This window comes from Lacerta agilis, chromosome 8 (assembly GCF_009819535.1).
Source record: "Lacerta agilis isolate rLacAgi1 chromosome 8, rLacAgi1.pri, whole genome shotgun sequence".
In the NCBI taxonomy this organism is placed as follows: domain Eukaryota; kingdom Metazoa; phylum Chordata; class Lepidosauria; order Squamata; family Lacertidae; genus Lacerta; species Lacerta agilis.
The window spans coordinates 13,698,030-13,719,344 of NC_046319.1; the positions used below are offsets into that span (position 1 = coordinate 13,698,030).

The window sequence follows — 21,315 nt, forward strand, 5'->3', positions numbered from 1 at the left end:
ACTTTTTAAAATTTGAAAGTGATATACTATGGAAGATTTTTGGAAATCAAAACAGGGCTGTATCCACACAGAGGTGTGTCTGGCACCTTCATTACACACCTTCTTTACCCTGGTTTCTGATATATGAGCAGCCTATTTTTTAGGACCCACCTTATTTTTGTGACTGTAAATAATAAGCTGTTGGAAATACTGTGTTTTAGTGTCAGAATCCATCCTGGGACCTTACAGTGAAGGGCAAGTAATAAATAAATAATATTATACAGCCATACCTTGGTTTTCGGACAGCTTAGTTTTCGAATGCCACGGCTCCCGAATGCCACAAACACAAAAGCGACTGCTCTGGTTTGTGAACTATTTTTGGAAGGCGAATGTCCGACGGGGCTTCCGCGGCTTCCAATTGGCTACAGGAGCTTCCTGCAGCCAATCAGAAGCTGTGCCTTGGTTTCCAAACATTTTGCATGTCAAATGGACTTCTGGAACGGATTCCGTTCGACTTCCAAGGTACGACTGTACTAAAGTCAAACAAGCACATTTCCAACTGATTCAGCAGCCAACACAATCACCCGCCTGCAGCATGCACACAACATATGTGAAGTAGACATACACACTGAAGGGTTATTGTGAATGTGTATCACCATTTATTGTAGTTCAAGAATCAGGAACTGAACAGAGGACACTGTCAGCAAAAAGAAAAAGAAAGAAAGAAAAAAAAACATTTTCTTTTCAGGCTTTTTTTTTTTAAACACTGTGGTTTCAAATCCTTTTTAAAAAGGAAATTCAAGTATCTTTAAGCAGGGGGCAGTCATACAAAAATGTTTCGTCTTTTTTATATAGTTTCTGTGTTTTTCTTAAAAAAAAGCAAGTCTACATTTTTTTTCTGCACCCTTTTTTTTTTTTTTTTTTGCTTTGGTAAGGCCAAGCCATGGATACAAAACTGGTACGCAACATAAAAATGGATATTCCTGCCTTCACCGGTAGGTGCCGAGACTTAAAATGATCTGCCCCGCTTGGGAGACAAGCTCTTAAAAGACTCAGAATCATCATCATTTAGCTTATTAGATCTCTGGCTTTAAAAACAACAAAGAACCCCTAAAGCGTTTAAGCGTCTCCCAAAAGACAAAAATCCAATGTGCAAAAAGAAAAGAAAAAGGGGCAGTGGGGGAGAGAAAAGGAAACCTGCCATTGTGGATTACTCTTCTCATGTATGGCTGACCAAATAAAAATAAATGAATATGTGTAATAGAAAAATATGATTCCCTCCCCAAGATTAACACTTGTTGCAGGCACACTTATCTTTTCAAGATTATGTTCTCTTGGAGCTAGAGAAGGATTTTTTTTTTAATATACAGGGAACATTTGCTTCACATTACAGAAAAAAAACAGAGAGGGTAGTGTAGGAAAAGTTAACAGGGAAGAAAAGAAAGTGTGTATGTGTGATGGGGGTCACTTTAGCAGCAAAATGTTCAAGGTTTCAACCACAATCAAATTAACGGAGACCTGGCAATATTTTTAAAACAAAAACAACACAACATATTGAGGGTTTTGCTTCCCTGATCCACATGTCTTCCGGGTTTTTTTATTTTAAAAAAAGGAATTCAAGCTGTATAAACCCCAATTATGAGATGTCAGAGGATTTTTGCCTCATAACAAGAGCCAGCTTCCTAAACTTATCCCCCACGACGTTATCGACCGGCGTGTTTGATCACTTAAATATATGTACAAGAATTAAGCTGCTTTTTAAATTTTTTGTTGTTCCTTCTCTTCATCCGCATGCTTTTATGTCGTTTTGCAGCAGCAGCAACAGCAGCAGCAGCAGCAGCAACAGGCACTGTGTGAGCCCCAGCCCAGCCAGTTTCCACTTCCAAAAGCATCAGCACATCCCCAACGCCTCAATCCCCTTCGTCCTGCTCTTCACAGTTGACCTTGGCATGTGTGCTGCCAGGCAGGAGGAGGGTCCTCAATGGTCAGTGTTCTGTTTGTCTCTCATCCAGGCTTGGATTTGCTCTTTGAGCTCTGGCACTGAGTAGGGGGAGTAAAGAAGGGGAAGGAAAGTTAAACACAAAATACCTCATCGTAACAAAGCTCAGTGGTTGAGCATCTGCTTTGTGTGCAGAAGGTCCCGTATCCAATCTCCAGGTTGGGCTGGGAACATTCCCTGCCCGAAACCCTGGGAAGCCACTGCCAGTCAGTGCAGAAACAATACTGAGCTTGATGGTCTGACTCAGTATAAGGCAGTTTCTCATGTCCACTCAGAGCACACGGAACAACGAACATCACAAACATTTTAAAACACCAGAGAAGCATTCATGTGCAAAGTCTTCCTAAAATGAAATGGGACAGTGCCTGCCTGACTTGTAGTGGGAGGGAGTTCCACAAAACCGGCTCCTCAACAATGAAGGCATGATTTCTTGTTGGTGCGAGTTGTGCTTCTGGTCCATGGAAAACCGCAAATAGTGCTCTCCCCCAAAGATGAACTCAGTGATTGACTTGGGATGTACAGGGCGAGAAGGTCCTTAAAGTACCCTGGGCCTAAGTGATTTGGGGTCTTTAAACAGTAGCACAAAAAAACTTGAACCTGGCCTGGTAGCAGATAGGAAGCCAGTGCAGACTTTAAGGGGAGGGCTGGGCACATTAACAGAATAGCAGAGGTGCATCAGTGACTACTAGCCATGACAGGCTGAGTTGGCCATACTGCACTATATGGTCCAAGCAACGTTCTTATGCAGGTGACATATCAGCAGATGAGGAAACTCAGTCCCTCAAGACAACAGCAGAAGCATAGAGCAAGGGTGATCCTTCAGACTACAATTTCATGGTTGCCATGGACAGTATTTTCAGCTATCAGAGCTTCCATCTGTAGAGATTGCAGAGATTCACAGAGGGATCCCTCCCTGCTTAAAAAGCAGACAACCTTTTGCTGAATTTGTTCCATTTGGGGCCGTTTTGTGTGTTTTGTTTTTGTAACTGTGGATTTTTATTGTTGAAAGCTTATAATATAAATAAATGTAAGTGAACATCTTGACAAAATATTTTGGGGCGTCAGATTGCTCTACTACAGGCCAATGTCCAAGAGAAGTTTTTTTTTTCAACTTGAAAGCTTATTTATTGTATAAAAGTATTAAGTCTTAAAAAAAAATCACCAGCTATCAGCTCCCTTACTCTATTTTGCTCAGGTCACAACACAAGTTTCTCTCTACCTGGTTCCAGCATATTTTCCGTTAGTGTTTGCCGATTGAATGGATCTGTGGAGGAATTCAAAAGGTGCCGGAGGATGATAGATCTATCCATGATGGTCCCAGACGGCAACCTGACAGGGTCACTCATCAATGTATCCATGAGTGGATCTGGAAGGAAAGGTTTAAGATCATCAAAACTTTAAACTTCAGACTCACTTGCAAGCATTCTGAGAACTGAAGGCTAGAGAGGTGTTTTTCTTAAGAACAACCTCACACTGACAGAGGTATCATTGGTGCACCTTGAGTGCATCTATATAATTTTCTAAAAAGGAAGAAAAAGAAAAAAGCATCTGGAAAAAGCTAAACCGGCTTGCTTTTCTACACAAGTTCAGCATAACATTTATTTATTTTTTAAGGGTTGCATCGGATTAAGTCACATTCAGAGTAGACTCATTGAAAATAACCAAAGTTAGCCATGGCCACTACCTTCAACGGGTCTACTCTAAGTAGAAGTAGCAATGAATAAAATCCTAAAATGTTAGCCCTTCTTTCAATTTTAGCCCCACTGATGATTCCTGGGTGAAGCTGCAGTATTCTCCACAAAAATCTACTTGCCTCTAAACTCATCAGGAGCGTCACTGTAGTCAATTTCAGCTCGGGCATTCTTGGCAACAATTTCTTCCACCTTTTCAGCTAGCAGCTTGAATTTTTCTATTGCTATTGTCGATTTGATTCCAGCTTTCCTCATCTTTGAAATCACCTCCTCAAATAGCTCCTTGCTGTAGGACCTCTGCAAAGACAGAAAGCACCACAATGATCGCATGAGCTACCAACACCTGACAAAGCCATAAGCTCAGCGGCAGACTGCTTGCTGAGCAAGCAGAAGGTCCCAGGCTCAATCCCCAGTACCCGCAGATAGGCCCTTAGCTGGAAACCTTAAGAGAGCTGCTGCCAGTCCGTGTAGACGCAAGGCTGAACTAGATGGACCGACTTTGTATACAGCAGCTTGAGGACTAATACCTTACTTTTGTTTTAGGGGAAGGACCTGCTTGTATGCAGAAGGCCCCAGGAGTCAAGGAAGCCAATACTGAACTTAAAGAACCAATGGTCTGGTTCAGTATAAGGCAGCTCTTTCTAAGCAGTTGGCTGTTCTTTGTTTAAAGCACTGCTGCAGGAACAGTGCACGGAAAGTCAGGGGGAGATAGCCAAGCGTTAAGACCTTTCCCTGAAGCTTTTCACCACTTCCCAGCTGAGTGTTAGTGACATGGGTAACCTGTGCAAAATGGAATAAAACCACTTTGCAAAGCTTATTCTGCTGTTCCGGGCTGTTCATTCTGGTTTAGCTTATATGGGAAAGGCAAAGCGCACTGAAGCCACTTCAACCCCTGGAATTTTTAAAATTCAGCCACCACCTACTCTTTCAAATACATATTCACAGGGATAAGGACTAGAAATGTGGTATCTCTTTTTAAATGAAAGCTGAGATCCTGAGGAATCTGCATTCCATACTCAGAAACAAGTTCTTTGCTTGTTTGCACTTCAGCAGAATCACAGCACACACAACGTTGTCTGTTCACCTCTCCGTCCGCCCCTCTCTCAACATACTTTCAGTACTAGATAACAGGTGATTAATGGAAATGGAAATCTCTGCTATGAAGCTTTCTTGAGGCACCTGTTTACACAATGTGGGTAGAAGGGATGTGCAGCTAAACAGACAGTTTGGTCTGACACCAGATGGCAATCCCGACATTCCTAAAATTAACACACAGTCCGCAATGTGAGAAAGGCTATCTGCTCCTGCAATAGATAGGTTGTGTGCACTTCCATGTGCAGCGATCAAGTGGCAGACGCTGCTGGCATGTAATCAGAAAGTCTTCTCCCTCCCTCCTCGCCATGTCAACTCCAAAAAGCCTGCAGTAAGGAGTCACAGCAAGCAAGAGCCGACACCTGCTGGGAGCTTGCCAGTGCGATGCAGTATCACTGCAGGATGGGCAGCGCTCCGATTCCAAGGCAGTATGGTTGCCAGATAAATATCAAATCAGCCACCGGGAGGGGGGAGGAGACAGCAGCTGAGAGACTGTTGTAGCCAAAATATCAAGCAACAAAGCCACGTGCAAGGAAACTCAGTTCTGGAGAAAAAAAGGGCACACACACACACACACACACTTCAGTTAACTAGGGATGGAAATCAGACTTTTCCCATCAGGTAGGTGCCCTCAGACAGGGTTGCACAGCTTGCTCTGAAAAAGCAGAGCATTAAAGAAGTCAACCTGTGGCGGCATGACTTAGCAACATCAGTTTGTTCTTTCTCAGGGACTTTCTTTCAAATCAGCTCCACCACATCAAGCTGCTTCAGACATCTGATACAGATTTATCTGCAGTGCAGTGATCAACACACGATGTGCCCACTCCTTCCTTGACACCAACCCAGCAGGGGAAAAAACTCTATGCCTATATGGCACGGTGCCCAGCACACTCTTCTGGGCTTCATAAATTGCATGGTATTTTACAAATCGAAAGAAGAATTCAGCAAATGTTTTGGGAGAATCTCAACTTCAGAGTGGAGTAATTTTCTTCAAATCACATTTTTTTTGTGGGGGGGGGGGGAATCCAACTGTCAAAAAATAAGTGAGGACTAGTAGAGCATTCACCTTTTTGCCCAAGATTCTCGCCCTTTGAATATGCTATACAGCTGTTTAAATGACCCAAGTTTCCCCCAAAAGGCAAGCCTATTAGGGAAACGTCTAAAAAACTTTGCCAAGGTATTCATATATCCTTACTCAAATATGCATGCACACGAGAGGTTAAGCAACGGCCATCCCAAATTAGAAAAAAAACAAAACAAAACAAAATGGGGCAATATGCAACTGCTATGGAGATGGCAAAGGGAACCACGTAAGCCCTGGGGAACCTGTGGCCCTTCCAGCTTTTGTTGAGAGTCCAGCTCCCATCAGTTCCAGCTAGCTAATGGTCAGGGATGATGGGAGTTGTCATCCAAAAACATCTGGAGGGCCACAGCTTCCCCATCCCTAACGACCCATTTCTTCCCTAACCCTAACCTTCTGAACATCTTTCTTTCCTGGACTCCCCCCCCCCCACTCACCTGGTCATCAGCTATTGCTTTTGCAAAGCGAGCGCAGTCTAGCTGCAGGTAGATGTCCGTCAGTTGGTCCAAAAGCTTCTTTGGTTCAAAGCCATACTTCTCGGGGTTCTCAACTTTCAGGTCGCGGCACTTGGGGCCGCACAGCTGCTGAAGGTTGAAGTTCAGCATTGCAGCCAGTCGTGGCCCAAGCTCCTGGAAATGCCACCACAGAAAGTATCACTGGAGAGGAATTCTTGAATCCCCATAAATGCCGGATGCTCAATAATAATAATGCACCCACAGGCATTTGGTTGGCCACTGTGAGAACAGGATGCTGGACTAGATGGGCCAATGGCCTGATCCAACAGCCTTGTCCCATGTTCTGCAACTGCGTTAATTTCCCCAATGTAGCTTTGTCCATCCCCACCATTTCCTACATCAAAACCTGTTTACTTTGTCCCAATGGGAACCAAGCCTGCTTCCTGGATTCTGTTTTTCTTGGTCACACCCTTGTAGTGTGGCAGAAGGTTGCCAACTGCCTTCAGCAGATAGGACTCTGGATCCTCATCTCATCTACTCAACCACCACTCCTTGTACAAGAGGCACTTTTGGATTGTACACCAGGTGGCCACTCCAGTCCCCATGGCAGCTGGCCCCCTTGCAGGCACCTACCTAGTACTTTTCAGGCTGCCCCTGGCTTGATGGCAAAGGTTTCTAGCACGATGTGGACACCTCAGAGGCCACTAACCCAAGGGTAGCCATTGTGGTGCCCTCCAGAATTTTTGGACTACAACTCCCATCAGCCCCAGTTGATGACCAATAGCCAGGGATGATAGGAATTGTAGTACAGAATCCCTCATGTTGGTTTCTTTTGCTCCAAGAAACTGTGAAGAACAAGCCTTGGTTTATTATTGTGGCTTGCCTGAAGTGAAACAAACCATGATTCCTGGTCCGGAGGCAACATTGAGCCAGGGATCGAGGTTTACTTCCTCTGTGTGCTGGTAGAGGAACAAAAGGAGCCCAGATAGTTTAGGTCAGGCATCCCCAAACTCGGCCCTCCAGGTGTTTTGGGACTACAACTCCCATCATCCCTGACCACTGGTCCTGTTGGCTAGGGATGATGGGAGTTGTAGTCCCAAAACAGCTGGAGGGCAGCGTTTGGGGGTGCCTGGTTAACATGAACTGGACCGCTGGAGTTGTAGCCAACTGAAACTCATGGGCCTAAGTCATGCCCATTCGTTTCAATGGGTCTACTCTGCACAGGACTAGCACTGCATACAACCCCATATCTTAGCCACAGTGAAGAGATCTTAAAATGTTACATCTGTTTCAGGTCTTACACACTCTGGCCCTATCCATAACCTGCAGTGGCTGAGATTCCCAAAAGCTGAGAGTCTCAGTGATGAGAACTTTTAAATCACAGGTGCGGCTTATGGCTGCATCCACAATAACACCGACTTTGAAGAACTCAAGCTGGCTGGGCTATGAATGAACCGCAGAACCAGTAGTGTAAGTAAAACATGCAAATCAAGTTGTCACCTATTTTATAATTTAAAGCGCCTCATCACAAACCCCAAGTTTATACTCACAGGTCTGAGGAAAGGCTTCTGAACTTGTTTGGTGAGGATGTGGAACATATCGACTGTTTCTGTCGCCAGGGCCAGGTAAGAGCGCGACACCCTCTCATCCTGTGCCAGCTGAGACTGCCGTGCTTGTTGCTGGTCCTAGAAGAAAAGGAGCTGCAAATAAAACTGCCTCTGCCTCAGCATCAAATAAAACAAGCAGCTGGTACAGGTATATGTATCAAATTTCCAGCCACATCTTCCAGCAGCAAGACACCTTGCTTCTTCTCTGCCACCCCCACCCCACCCCACCCCAAATGATCCCACTGCTCCCACCCCCAATATCACAAAGCACCAGATGCAACTAACATTAAGTTGCTATTAATTATTTTATATACTGCTTACTTGCCAAGAATGGCTTCTAAGCAGTTTACAAAAATAAAATCAATAGCAAAATCCAAACAAGACACAAATTAACAATTGAAGTGTTAAAAACACCCACAACTTTAAAATCCAATGGAACAAGTCAGTTAAAAACAAAACATTAAAAGTTTAAGTTTTTTAAAAATCAAACTTTAAGTTCAGGGGCATGCTTGCCTAAGCAGGTATACCTTCAAGAGCCTGTGAAACGCCAATACTGATGGCGGTTATTTCAGTAGGGAGGGCATTCCACAATATGAAAAACACCAATGAAAAAGCTCACTTCCATGAGTCAATAATAATCAGGCTATGGCAAAAATTAACAGGGTTCCTGTTGATATTTAATGCCCTTATGAGATAGTGGAGGGGAAGATGCTTTTTCAGATAACCTAGTCCAAAGTTATGCAGGGCTTTATATTTAAACAGCCAGGCCTTAAAACTGGCTCAGTGCCCAGGTTGTTGAAGGCAGGTGCCAACCCTTCTTGTGATATACTGGTGCACTTACTGCATGGAAGGTGGGGTATACTAACTCAGAAAATGGCAGAGGACCCCCCAAAAGGAGACATTTGCTCACCCTGGGCAGCAAGTCCCAATGCTCTTTGTTTTTCATCTCCTCCTGCACTTCATGGATGCGTTTTAGGGACTCCAAACTCTCGTCCAGCAAGAATGTTGTGTCATTGATCAGCATATTGATGTAGCGAACAAACTGCTTCCCAGAGCTAGAGGGGAGAGAGAGAGAGATGGAGAGAGACAGAAGCAGAGAGTACTAATGGAGATGGGATTCCTTGGTTCCAATATGGCAGAACGACTGAGCTGCAACCCCAGTGCTGTTATTTGGATCTGGCAGAGGTTCAAATCCCTGCTCAGCCATCTGTTACTGCTGTGCACCAGTTTCCCCGCCCACAAAATGGAAATGGAACCTACCCCACAAGACTGTTGTAAGGAACACACAAGATTAAGACTAAATGCCTTTAATACAACTTTTTATCTGTAATTCTGAACTGCTACCCTGCTCTTATCCAGTGCACTGAAGCCAGATTATTTCCCCTTTGGGAACTGCCTTCCTGCACAGCTCTTTTAAAATGCTCTACCCAGGGGGAGGTGCAAATACTAGACTGAAATGAGAAAGAAGGGAGGCACAGATTGACTGGCAGCACCTCTCCCAACATCTCAAGCAAAGACCTTCTATATCACCAGGTACCTGATCTTTTTTAACTGGAGATGGTGGGGATTGAACCTGGGACCTTCCCCATGCAAAGCCGGTGCTCTCTAACCCACTGTGCTATGGTCTCACCACAAAAGATGAGGGCCAGTCCAAGAAACCCTTAAGACCCAGCCCCCGCCATGCTGAAAGCCTTCTAACTCACTTGAACTCTTCCATGAAGGTGCCATGGTGAGCTATATTCTGCCAGAGGCTTTTGAAGATGGTGCTGATGTGGTAGCGGATTGTAAATTTGTCATAGAACTCGCTGGTGGCTCCGGTGTGTTCGACATCTGGGGGGATGGAGGGAAACCGTAAATCAGACAATAAATCCACCACTTTGAACAGAAGGGATGTACCCTCTCACTTCCAGACTGGCCAGAAGATCAAGAGCAACTCCATGCAGGTATCCAAAAAGAAATCAAATCCAGGAGAAATGGCCCCAGTTATTGGCCAGAGGTCCAAGGGATACTGAGCTGAATGTATAGATGTAGAGATCCTAACTCTATAATCAGCCAGGGCAATCAACACCACTCCACATCCCAGGGCATGGCTCTGGATTTAAAGCTGAACACAAACTGTGAATCAGCCAGCAGCTAACCTGTATAAAACTTCATCAGTGACGGGACAAGCAACTTGGTGGAAAGAGGATGGTTCTCAATCATCTCAAAGAATTTCTGTGTCCGTGGCTGGACAGCCGGGTTCGTCATAAACATCACCTCCACCAGCTTCGCCACCAGGTAGGGGTTCCGGATGTAGTTCTGGTTGCACAGCATCACAACGAGGAACGTCACAACATCTTGTGTGCAAGGCTCATAAAGTACCTGAGGAGAGTATCTGGCAACAGGGGGTGGGGTGGGATGAAAAATGGGCAAATGAGGAAACGGTCCTGAATGGATAAGCACAACAGCACGGTAAGAAGAAAGCTGCTGGTTCAGCCCAAAGGCCTGTCTAATCTTGTTGCCTAAGAACATGGAAGGGTGTCTTGTAATAAGTCAGATCTTTGGTCCACTCAGCTCAATAATGTATATGCAGACTGGCACAAGCTCTCCAGGGTTTCCGGCAAGATGTCTTCCTGGGCGCTTCTTGCAGATGCCAGGAAGTGCTCTAACACAGCCCTTCCCTTAAGACACAGGAATTTAGGAAGCTGCATTATACAGGTTCAGACCACTGGGTCCATCTAGCTCCGTATTGTCTACACTGACTGGCAGTGGCTCTCTAGGGGCTACCAGAAGATACCAATGGGGATCAAACCTGGGACCTTCTACATGCTAAGCAGATGCTCCAAATCTGAGCAAAGGCCCTTCCTGCTATTTCCATACGGTGGCCAGATGCTTCTTGGAAGCCAACAAGAACAAGGTGGCAATATTACTTACTGTACAATAAAAAATAAAAATTCCGCGACATCTTCCACATAAAACTCAGGCAACGCTGCAAACACTTTCGGGACATCAGGGTTTAAAGGCAGTTTTATGCTGTGAACACAGGGAGGAGAGAAAGACCATTAAGCGCCTTGGGGCAGGAATCTCTCATAAATAGCTTTCAAAACTCTGCAAAGGGTAGATAACTGGATAAGTACACCACCATGAACCAAAAGCCACATACATGGAAAGCAAATTCACAGCCATATAAATACATTCTAAGGGTTATGCAAAAAACAAATTATACCCTACACTGTTTTAAAACAAAGGTATATGTATTATGTATGCAATTTGTATCTGATTTCCTGTAGAGATTTCATTTTAAGAGTAAGGGAACAAATCAAACTTTCCCAACCTCCAGCTGTTGTTGGAATACAATTCCCATCAGACCCAGAAAAAATGGCCTGCGATCAGGGATGATGGGAGTTGTAGTTCAAAGACATCTGGAGGGTATCAGGATAAGGAAGGGTGACAAGAGAAGGTCACATTCAATTAACTTCTAGTCACACTGAAATTAATAGACAAATTAATCATGTTTATTCATTTGACTGGGCCTACTGCAAGTAGGACTAACACTGGATACACATCAGTGTGTCAGGATGAAGACTTCCTCCTCACTGACTTCAGGCTGCTTGGGAAGTGAGATGTTTTCAAAACTTCCCCATAAAGCATTATCTAGGCTTTTCAAAGCCGGCAACTGAAAAATGGCCTTACCTATAGGAGTCATTTTGGGGGCAGACACCTACTGTTAATTGGCAGGAGGTAGCTAGTGATGTGGCCAGCACAAAAAAGCACACTGGGTGAGATGAGGAGATCTCTAAATGCGACTCACTTGGGGTAGGCAGGGTCTAGGATCCGGAGCAAGAGCTGGATGACCATGCTGTAAAAATTCAGGCACCTTCTAAGGAAATTCTCGTCTAGGAGGCCGGCATCTGCACAGGCTTTGCACCGCACCAATTTCTGCACAGAGAAGTTGCCAGGACCCAAAAGTTAAGCAAAAGCGCCACCCTAGAAATCAAGATGTCCCACCCACCCATACGCAAACAAAATATTGCACTCAGAACAGCAAAGCATTCAAGTTGGGAGAAGCATACTCTGAAAGAAGCAGTAGTTCAATAAATGTTTGTTTGGGCAGGATGGACTGATTATACAGGGCACAAGAACGCAAGAGCCTGGTGACTGGATCAGAGCAAAGGCCCATCTAGTCCAGCACCCTGGTCTTCACAGTGGACAACAAAGACGGGAGCCCACAAGCAAGGCAGAAGGGCAAGACTCTCTCCTGCTCTTGCCCCCATCCCCACCCCAGTAACTGGTATGCAGAGATATGACACTTCTGAACACAGGTTCAGCTTCATCATCCCTGCCTAGGGTTGCAGCAATGAATTTAATAATAATAATAATAATAATAATAATAATGTGTTCTGTGAAGGATTCTCATCGGGCCTGAAATCTCCTGCCTATCAACATCATAGGATGACCCCAAGATCTAGTAGTATGAGAGAAGGAGAAAACTCTTTCCCCAAACACCACTTTCTCCATGTGATGTGTATGTTTTCTACGCCTCTATCACGTCTCCCTCTTACGCCTGCAATCCTATCCAAGTTTACCAGCTCATCAAACCTTCACGTAGGCAATCAGCACCCAACATACACATTCAAACCTCCATAATCATTTGTAGTCAAGGTTGGCTCCCTAAAACCCTCAAGGCGAAGCTGGAGCAAGGGACCAACTGGCTTTTGCCCAACCGCAGCTTACAAACCTTGAGCTGTGTTTTGCAGCGCTTCAGCATTTCTCGATGCCGTGTGGCCAGAGGAGAATCCTTCCACTGAGTTTCATTATTCTTCAAATCCTCCACGGTCCTGTAAAAGTAAACCAAATGAGAAAAATAAAAATAAATAAAAATTTAGCAATTGTGGCAAAGGCAGAGAGCGCAAAGCACCAGAGAGAAAGAGGTAAATGAAATAGGACATAGGAAGCTGCCTTATATCACATCAGGCCATTGGGCCATCTAGGTCAGTATTGTCTATGCCAACCAGCAGTGGCACCCCCAGCCCTCCCTGGAGATTCCACTGGGGATAGAACCTGGGACATTCTGCATATGAAACAGATGCTCCACACCACTAAGCTATGAACATAGGAAGCTGACTTATACTGAGTCAGACCATTGGTCCATCTAGCTCAATACTGTTGACATTAACTGGTAGCAGGGTTTCAGGGAAGAAGTCTTTGCCCATTACTACTTAGAGATGCTGGTTTGTAGTTGGCTGATGAATCTTCATTTGCTTGAACTATAGCTGGTATTATGTGTGAACCAAGCACTCTTCCTTATTATGGTTTGTTTGACCACTTCACCCCAGAAGCTCATGAAACTATAGAGGCATGAGGCAAGAGCAGCTGGACAACAAGCCAAACCTTTGGCAAAACAAGCCATGGTTTGTTTGATCATCCATGGGACAAACCATGGCTTAGAGTTGCATTAGAACCAAGCTGACACCCACTTCTCCCCCTACTCATCCCCCACAACCTCCACTCAGCTGATTGAATCGCTGGCGCACCCAGTCCTAATTCCCTCCTGATACTGTGCATGCACACTACAGTAAGTGTCAGGGAACTGTCCTCGGCTCAGCACAGGGTGGTGGAAGGGCTCTTGGGATGCTACAGAGAGCCCCGCCCCCGACCAGTGGCACCTCCTCTTCCAGCGGAGGAAGCAGCAATGTCTCTAGTGGAGAGGGGCATGCAGCTCAGAGGCTCTGGGGATGTTGGAGAGACCCTGCACCCCTCTCACTCAGTGGGCGAGGAGGGAGACACGCCATTTCCGCCGGCCCAAGTGCGCAGAGGGGTGAAACACAAGGAGGGGAGGCGGAGATTTCGGATACCGAAACTCTTATGTTGGGGTCCCTGCCAGAAGGGGCCACTCCCGGATTCTGCTAGCGACTGATACGGTCATGTTTTTCTGCACTCTGCACTGTAAATAGTTTGCACAATAAAACTGTTAAAAACAGTTCGGACTTATGCCTGCTTACTCGTGAGCAACCCAACGCAGACCTGACAGTAAGCATCCTCTTGCCAAGTTATTGCTAGCGATTACTCAAAGCCACCTTTAGACCTCAATGAACAATGAGGCCATTGGTGGCCCAAAGAGCTTTCTGGGAACTGGCACGGCTCTCCAAGCAGACAATGCCTGCAGAGCTTGAGATCATCGGCGGAAGACAAGCTCCCTGCTTCCCACAGCCATCTGGATCTACCAAGCCAGCCGCATGATGAGCCCCCATCTGCATTCACAACCTTTCTGCCACACATCAACCAGCTCAGAGCTCTGTGGGTAACAAAAAACTGAAGGGACTCAAAGAAGGCAGAAGAAACTGGCAGACCATTATCAAAAGTGCTTGGGATTATGGAGATGCCTTATTTATTTTATTTTTGTTTATTTAATAAAATCTTTTCACTGCTTGATCGAAAATAAAAACAAAAACCCTCAAAGCAGTTTGCAGCAAAATTTAAGTAATGAGATTACCGGCAAAAACAAACTAAAGCATTCAGAAAGTAATTTAAATCGACAACAGGCTAAAAATCAGATTTAGAAAATGTCAACATTCTTCACGTCTTCCTCACCTGTTGAGCTCCCGGATGGCCCTCAGTCGACGGATGTATCGACGGCAGCTTGGCAAGATAGACAGGTGATGGGCATGGAGGGTCAGGAAGAAGCACTCAGTTGGAAATTTCGGCTCAGAAAAGAGGGACTGATCCCTAGCTGGGGAAAGGAGAGGGAACAGGATAGAATTGAGAAGTTAGGGTGCATTCAGACATGGGAAACAGTAAGTTAAGCTTTCCTGGTTTACTAGAGCTTCCGTCCCAGTTTTCCTTTCATGCCTGTTAGGTTTTGGACGGATACACTGGCATGCTGGACTAAATTCCATTCACATCAGTGGGCATGGTGTGGCACAACAACAAATGTTGCTGGGCAATGTTGCTAAAAGGTTATGCTTTTAAAGCTAGTATCTCCCATGTCCTTAAGTTATACAGCACCTATGTACTGACTGTGTTGATGCTGACACTGCCTGAACAGCAGACAGATATAGCTGATACCGGTGCAGAAAGTGGTGAATGGGAGAACGGGGGAACCACCATGCAGCATGGAATATTCTCCCTATGTAGCAACATACAGAAATTGCCCAAAGCCACGCTGGGGAACCTGCGGCCCTTTAGATGTCATTGGGCACGACACCCAGCATCTCTGACTCTTGGCAATGCTGGCTAGGGGAGATGAGAATTGGAGTCCGGCAACATCTGGAAGGCTGAAGGTTCCACATCCTTGCAGTAATCTTATAAATGAAGTAACCGCTATCTGCTATGACAAATGGCCTGCCTCTCATTTGCTTTGTTAAGTTTTAGCCTCTGGTGGTGGCTCATGTCCCGGACGCAACTGTTAACTGTGGGTGGGGAAAAGCATCTTTCTGCTTAAACAAGTTTCTAGACCTTAAGGCTGCAAAGCTAGATGTAAAAAGTGTGCATGGGACCAACACAGAGGGAAATCTCAATGCCAGGGGTCAAGCAAGATTTCCTGTGTTCTAGATAGCTCTGTCTGTTCCACAGACTACTGGAAATTCAAATGGTCAATACATTAAAAACAATACTTAATTTAAAGGTCCCACAACTCTATTTTCCTTAAAGCGTAAGCTAGGTTACCTTGGAGCAGGACTTCTAAACACACAGCCCCGAATAAAACAACCCACAGATTTGTTTTTGCACATCTGCCAAGGAACAAAAAAGTGGAGACAACAGCAGCCATCCGTAACTCACACAGCTCAACCATCCAGCTGCCAACATCCTCCATGGTAGCTTTCACTCGTGTCTCATCCGCTGGGAGTACAATGCGACACCGAGGATGGAAGATGTAGGAGGGGTCAATTGTCTCAAGCTTGATCTTCGTGCTCAGCTGCTGAAGCACCCACAGGAAGTTGAGCATAAAGCCGTCTGTAGAGACCAACCTGTCGTCTGTCTGCAAGTCCGGGAGAAAGGGAACTGAGTGTTATCTAAGAACAGGAACTTCAGGGAGACACCACCGTATCTGAAGCTGGGCTCAAGGGTATCTTAAGGGCAACCTTCCCACTTGCGAACCTGTCTACGTAGATCGGGGGTGGTGGTACCCTTTTAAGTCCAAGGGCCACATTTCCTTCTGGGCAACCTTTTTAGGGGCCACATGCTACTGGTGCACAAGGCCAGAGACAAAAGTGGGTGGGGCAATTAATGCAACTATTACCTTTGTGCAGTAGGCAAGTGTCTATACACATTCACACATCTGTCTTTATCCTCCACCCAGGCAAGCAAGAGGCATTATCAGAGCTGAAGGATACATTCCAGACAGGCACAAGCACTCAAGGAAGGTGTGAAGAAAGGGTGGCAAAACGGAGAGTTCTAAAGGCCAAACAAGAGAGGCCTGGAAGGCCACATGCAGCCCCTTTGGGCACAAGGTTCCCCCACCTCTAATTTAGAGTATCGCCAGAGGGTTTGCTCCAAGTACTGCTGGCAGTGTGCCTTTGGAATTACCCTCCCCAGAACTGTCTGCCTAGCACCTGCAGAGCTCTCAGCTGCTAAGCCACAGATTTCACCTTGGCCAGGTGCCCACTAGCTGGCCTGAAAAAAGCCACAATCTCTCCCAGCTTCATTTCCCCCACTTGCTTATTTTATAGGCTCATATATATACAGTGCACAATAAACTAAGTATCTAGGCAGGGAGTATTAACACATCCATAAAGCAGCAGAAAAGGACTTGACATCTGGACAGCGATACACAATAACCCATGGTCTGAGCTACACATCAGAAAAGTCCTGCATAAGCAGAAGGTGTTTGAAAAATGCAAGTAGAAATGGGGATTGTTTACAATTAATAGGCAAGGTATTAAACGATCAAGGCTGGAACACAATATTTTATCATCAAAATCATCATAATCACCATCATTTTATCATCATCCTGCCTGACAGGGACTCAAGTTGGCTTACAGGTAAAATAGAATCATTTTGGGGGGGGGGGGAACCAACCATTAAAAAATAATTAAACATTCATAGAACACTAAACCCCCTATTTCTTGCAGAAGATGAATGTCACGTGGCACACTTAACAGTGCCTCTTTGGCTGAACATAAAGTTTGGGCAGTTATATAATGTGCGGGGATTATACTGTTTTACCTGTTGAACGGATTATAACTAGACAATGCACATGAAGTGCTTACAACACTAAAAAGCCCAAGACAAAAATATTACTGTATTCTCTTCCCAGCCCCGGATTTTATGTAAATATTCTGAAGCCATTTTTTCAGCTCTGTTTGTACCACCCCCCCCCCAAAGAAAACCCCATGGCCCTCAAGTCTAACACTACAAAATACAATTTAGCCAGTTAGATGCAAACAGACATTACTTTTTTTATAAACAACAACAACAACAGAAGTAAAACAAAACTCGAGGAACAGCCAGCAAAAAAAGAAAAGGGGAAATGGTATGTTTAAAAACTGCTGATTCAGTTGCAATAGCTTCTACTCTGGTTTATATGGGGTATTAAAAAGCTGCAAACTTTATGGGCATGGGGCGGGGTGTAAGCAAAATTACAATTAAAATGTCATGACTTGCTGGTTATTGACAAGTCAAGGCTCCAACATTGACTGTCAAAGCAAGTAACACTCCCACCTCCCCAAAGGGAAACAAAAGTAGCTCACTAACAGGTAGCAGAGGACAACCTGGGATGTCAGGAGGGGCAGGGCATAAGCAACAGAAACATGAGAGGAGGAAATCAAAGACTTCTGGCTGATATCCTTATGCAGAGCAGACGGACAAGCATAGCGATGCAATTGCTGACAATATACAGGTGAAACTTGAAAAATTAGAATATTGTGGAAAGGTTCATTTCTTTCAGTAATTCAACTTAAAAGGTGAAACTAATATATGAGATAATCTCACGACATGCAAAGCGAGATATGTCAAGCCTTTATTTGTTATAATTGTGATGATTATGGCATACAGCTGATGAGAACCCCAAATTAACAATTTCAACTTTGGGGTTTTCATCAGCTGTACGCCATAATCATCAGAATTATAACAAACAAAGCCTTGACATATCTCGCTTTGCATGTCCTGAGTCTATCTCATATATTAAACTTCAGTAGCTAATGAAAACAATTGCTTACATAAATGGACTTTCCCAGGATAGTCTAATTTTTCAAGTTTCACCTGTAAAACTGAGGACTAGAGGCTTAGTCGCAGGAAGGTCAATGCAAAGGGCAGGTGAGGGTGTTCATGGCAACAGAAGAGACAGCCGAGTTTACAATTTCAAGTTGATCAAAGAGGGGAGAGGGACACAATAAATGTGCTAACAGGCTTTCACGACCAATCTGGTCTGCGGGCACAACCTCACCTGCATCTGGGCCTTCTTCATGTTGGCGTTGACCATGGCTGCCATGTAGCTGAGAGCTGCCTCTCGGGTTTCTCCATTGAGTAACACACTATGCAGGATCTTAAACAGCTCTTGCTGAAGATTTTTACAAAATGAAAGTCAGAAAAAGGTTAACTGAGCAACTGCAGCTTACAATGTCAGGTTTCACCAAGAAACAGCTGTGTAGCACAGCCTTGGTAGACTCACTGGGATGAATAGAACCCAGGTTAGTCATGTCCATTCATTTCAGTGAGTCTGCTCTGAGTATGGTTGATGCTGACTGACAGGCTTAGCAAAAACATTTTCTCAAACAAGATAAAAAGCAGCCATTTCCTCTTCAGCACACCTACCCTTGCGGATTCCAGGTAATGCTGCAAAGACTGGCTAACGACCCTCGTGTTTTCCAGGGTAATGGCAGGTCCAGAGAAATATTTTTCGACCACTCTAGGCTGCAAGGAGGAAAGAAAAAAAAGTCAATGAACAACACAGGTATGTTTTATTTAAAGGACTTGTAAAGACCATGTTTATGGGCAGAATCAATTTCAAGGCAGCTTATGATATAGAAATGCAATAAATCATTAATGATATACAGCATACTTAATAGCCGGTAAAATTAGACTAACACCCAACAAGCCCAGAATTAAGTAAACTAAAAACCATGGTTTGCATCTAATGCTAGTCCTACTCTGAGCAGATCTTCTTAAATGAACATTGAAATACTTTATTATCACTTGTACAACTTGTATACAGTGAGATAAAACATAACTAGCTTAGGTCCATTAATTTCAATGAGTTTACTCTATGTAGGACTTAGTTGGATACAACTCTATCACTCTTGCCATAAAGCCAAAAAAACACAAACTGGAGCAATGGCCAGTGAGAACCAACATGTTTTAAGGCTCTCCTGAATGCTTGTAGTGATGAACTCCCAATGGCAACATATTCCAGAGGTGTGGGGCCAGTACAAAAAAAGGCCTTGTCCTGCATGCCTGCCGACCTAACAGCCCTCTGCAGTGGGTGCATAAGAGGTTGCAAAAGGAGGGAGAGGCTTTTGAGGTAGACAACACCAGACTAGACAAAACTGATTTGCTGTAGCAGATCTTTTTGCTTTGGTCTCATTCACTCATCACTTACATCATCTTCAGCAAAGACAGAGAGACTGAAGAAAGCCCCGAGGTAAGAGAGTCTTTGCAGTTCCCGACCTGTCCCAGGGCTCAGAGACTTCGGCAGCCACAAAGGCAAAGACACAACCTGTGGGTACAAGAGGGTGACAGGGAAATGACTGGCATGTGGGTTGGAAAGTTCTAAATTGCTCTGCTGCCTGACTGATCGCCCCTTGCTAGAATCTGATGGATGCTGAGCATTGGGAACCAGCATTAACTCAAAAGGATTTGTAAGAACAGGGTTTCCACTTACCAAACTGCACACGGGGTGAGATTTCCCAAACTTGATTTCACATAGTTCACCTAAAGCCTAAAAACAGAAACAAAAATAAATGAGAGAAACAAAATGATCCAAGGATTTTTCTACACAGATTCTTTGGCTGACTAATGGAAAAAAAGAACCATATGTTGGATGGAGGGCTCTTAAAAGAGTTGCATCTTAAGAAGCTGTCTTTCTTTGGACTCTTCCAGTGGCTAGCTTGTTATGACAGCTACGTGTGACCTCCTGGTTCAAAATACCAGCTGTCACAACCTTGGGAGAGGGGCTCTAGTCTTCATGCCCCTGTGAGTGGGCTTTCCAAGAGGCACCTGGCTAGCCCCAGAGGGAAACAGGATGCTGGTCTGGATGGCTTGAGAGCTTAGCCTGGAGAATTGCTTGGGAGTATGTGCAGTCATATCTCAGAAGTAATCAGAGGTAAATCAACAGCTCCTATGACTGATAAGCAGTATGAAGACTCTGGATTGGCTAGTCCTAGTATATTTATGCTAGGAACCTGACCTTCCACTCAGCATAAGAATGTAAGAAGAGCCTGCTGGATCAGGCCAATGGCCCATCTAGCCCAGCATGCTGTTCTCACAGTGGCCACCCAGATGTCTGTAGGAAATCTACAAGCAGGGCCCGAGCAAAAGAGCACTTCCCCTTCCTGTGACTTCCAGCAATTGGTATTCAGACGCATTACTGCCTCTTGGCCATGAAGGCAGAGCAGAGCCATCATAGCAGGACATCCTGAGAACTCCAGATTTTCCAACTCAAACAACAGCTGGAGCACACAAGCACCAGGTCTAGATTTCTGAGCCAGGCCACAACAGTTTTCTCCTCCCCAATTTAAGTTGTAAGCAAGTTCTTACAAGGGATGAGAGGACAGCCTGCCAACTCTAAACCAGGAGTGGGGAACCTGTGCCCCCACCAGCTCCCAAGAGCTTCGGGTAGCACAGCCTACAGTCAGAGATGATACTAGCTGAAGTCCAGGAACATCTAGAGGGGCACAGGCCTTGCCTTTATTTAATAGCTTTTTAGTCTGCCCTTGAAAACAAAAATCCTCCCTCTGGTCAGCTTACACAACATCGCTCAATGAAAACACAAGTAGCAAGGAGAAGAAAAGCCAGTGCACCAAGCCACCCAGATCAATTAAGATCTAATTGTTCTTTAAAAGGTTTGACCTGGCAGAAAAGAAGTTTAACGCTCTCAGGCATGTCTCTCTGGGAGAGAGCCTTGCACATGCAGAGGGGACACCACCAGCAAGGTGCTGTCTGCTCCTTGCCACTCCTAATGCAATGGACGCAACACTCACACACTTACACTTCAGCATAAGGGACAAAAATGCATTCCATTCATCCACATCTCTCCCATCCAGGGCAAAACCTCTACCAAATTCAACTTATGGTTCATCTCCCTTTTTCTCATAAGAAGTTAAAATGGGCACCGCAGGGAGAGGACACATTGCATTTCTCAAGCCAGCAGGTCAAGTTCTTCCAATCTCTGCTGCCTAGCCAAGTGGCTGGCAAACTCCAAAACGACCAGGCAAGGGTTAAGCAGCGCTGGGGAAAATAGATCTATTGTCCTCAGTGCACCAAGGGCCCCTTTTGT

The 21,315-nt window shown here is 44.9% G+C and overlaps 1 protein-coding gene across 4 annotated transcripts in view; it reads right to left on the minus strand.

The window, feature by feature from the left end:
• Positions 1-615: 615 nt before the first annotated feature.
• The window catches only part of UBE4B (ubiquitination factor E4B), a 64,727-nt gene continuing 44,027 nt past the window's right edge, over positions 616-21,315 (minus strand). For all 4 annotated transcript variants that reach the window (XM_033156224.1, XM_033156227.1, XM_033156226.1 and 1 more), the window contains 17 exons: positions 19,702-19,758; positions 19,420-19,536; positions 18,636-18,734; positions 18,268-18,381; positions 15,663-15,861; positions 14,475-14,613; positions 12,622-12,721; positions 11,695-11,822; positions 10,818-10,916; positions 10,043-10,278; positions 9,608-9,734; positions 8,815-8,959; positions 7,848-7,982; positions 6,280-6,471; positions 3,792-3,966; positions 3,198-3,344; positions 616-2,019 (listed from right to left, as the gene is read on the minus strand). In XM_033156224.1, the coding sequence (XP_033012115.1) occupies positions 1,958-2,019; positions 3,198-3,344; positions 3,792-3,966; positions 6,280-6,471; positions 7,848-7,982; positions 8,815-8,959; positions 9,608-9,734; positions 10,043-10,278; positions 10,818-10,916; positions 11,695-11,822; positions 12,622-12,721; positions 14,475-14,613; positions 15,663-15,861; positions 18,268-18,381; positions 18,636-18,734; positions 19,420-19,536; positions 19,702-19,758 (2,271 nt within the window). In that variant the 3' untranslated portion in view covers positions 616-1,957. The remainder of the gene's footprint in view (positions 2,020-3,197; positions 3,345-3,791; positions 3,967-6,279; positions 6,472-7,847; positions 7,983-8,814; positions 8,960-9,607; positions 9,735-10,042; positions 10,279-10,817; positions 10,917-11,694; positions 11,823-12,621; positions 12,722-14,474; positions 14,614-15,662; positions 15,862-18,267; positions 18,382-18,635; positions 18,735-19,419; positions 19,537-19,701; positions 19,759-21,315) is intronic.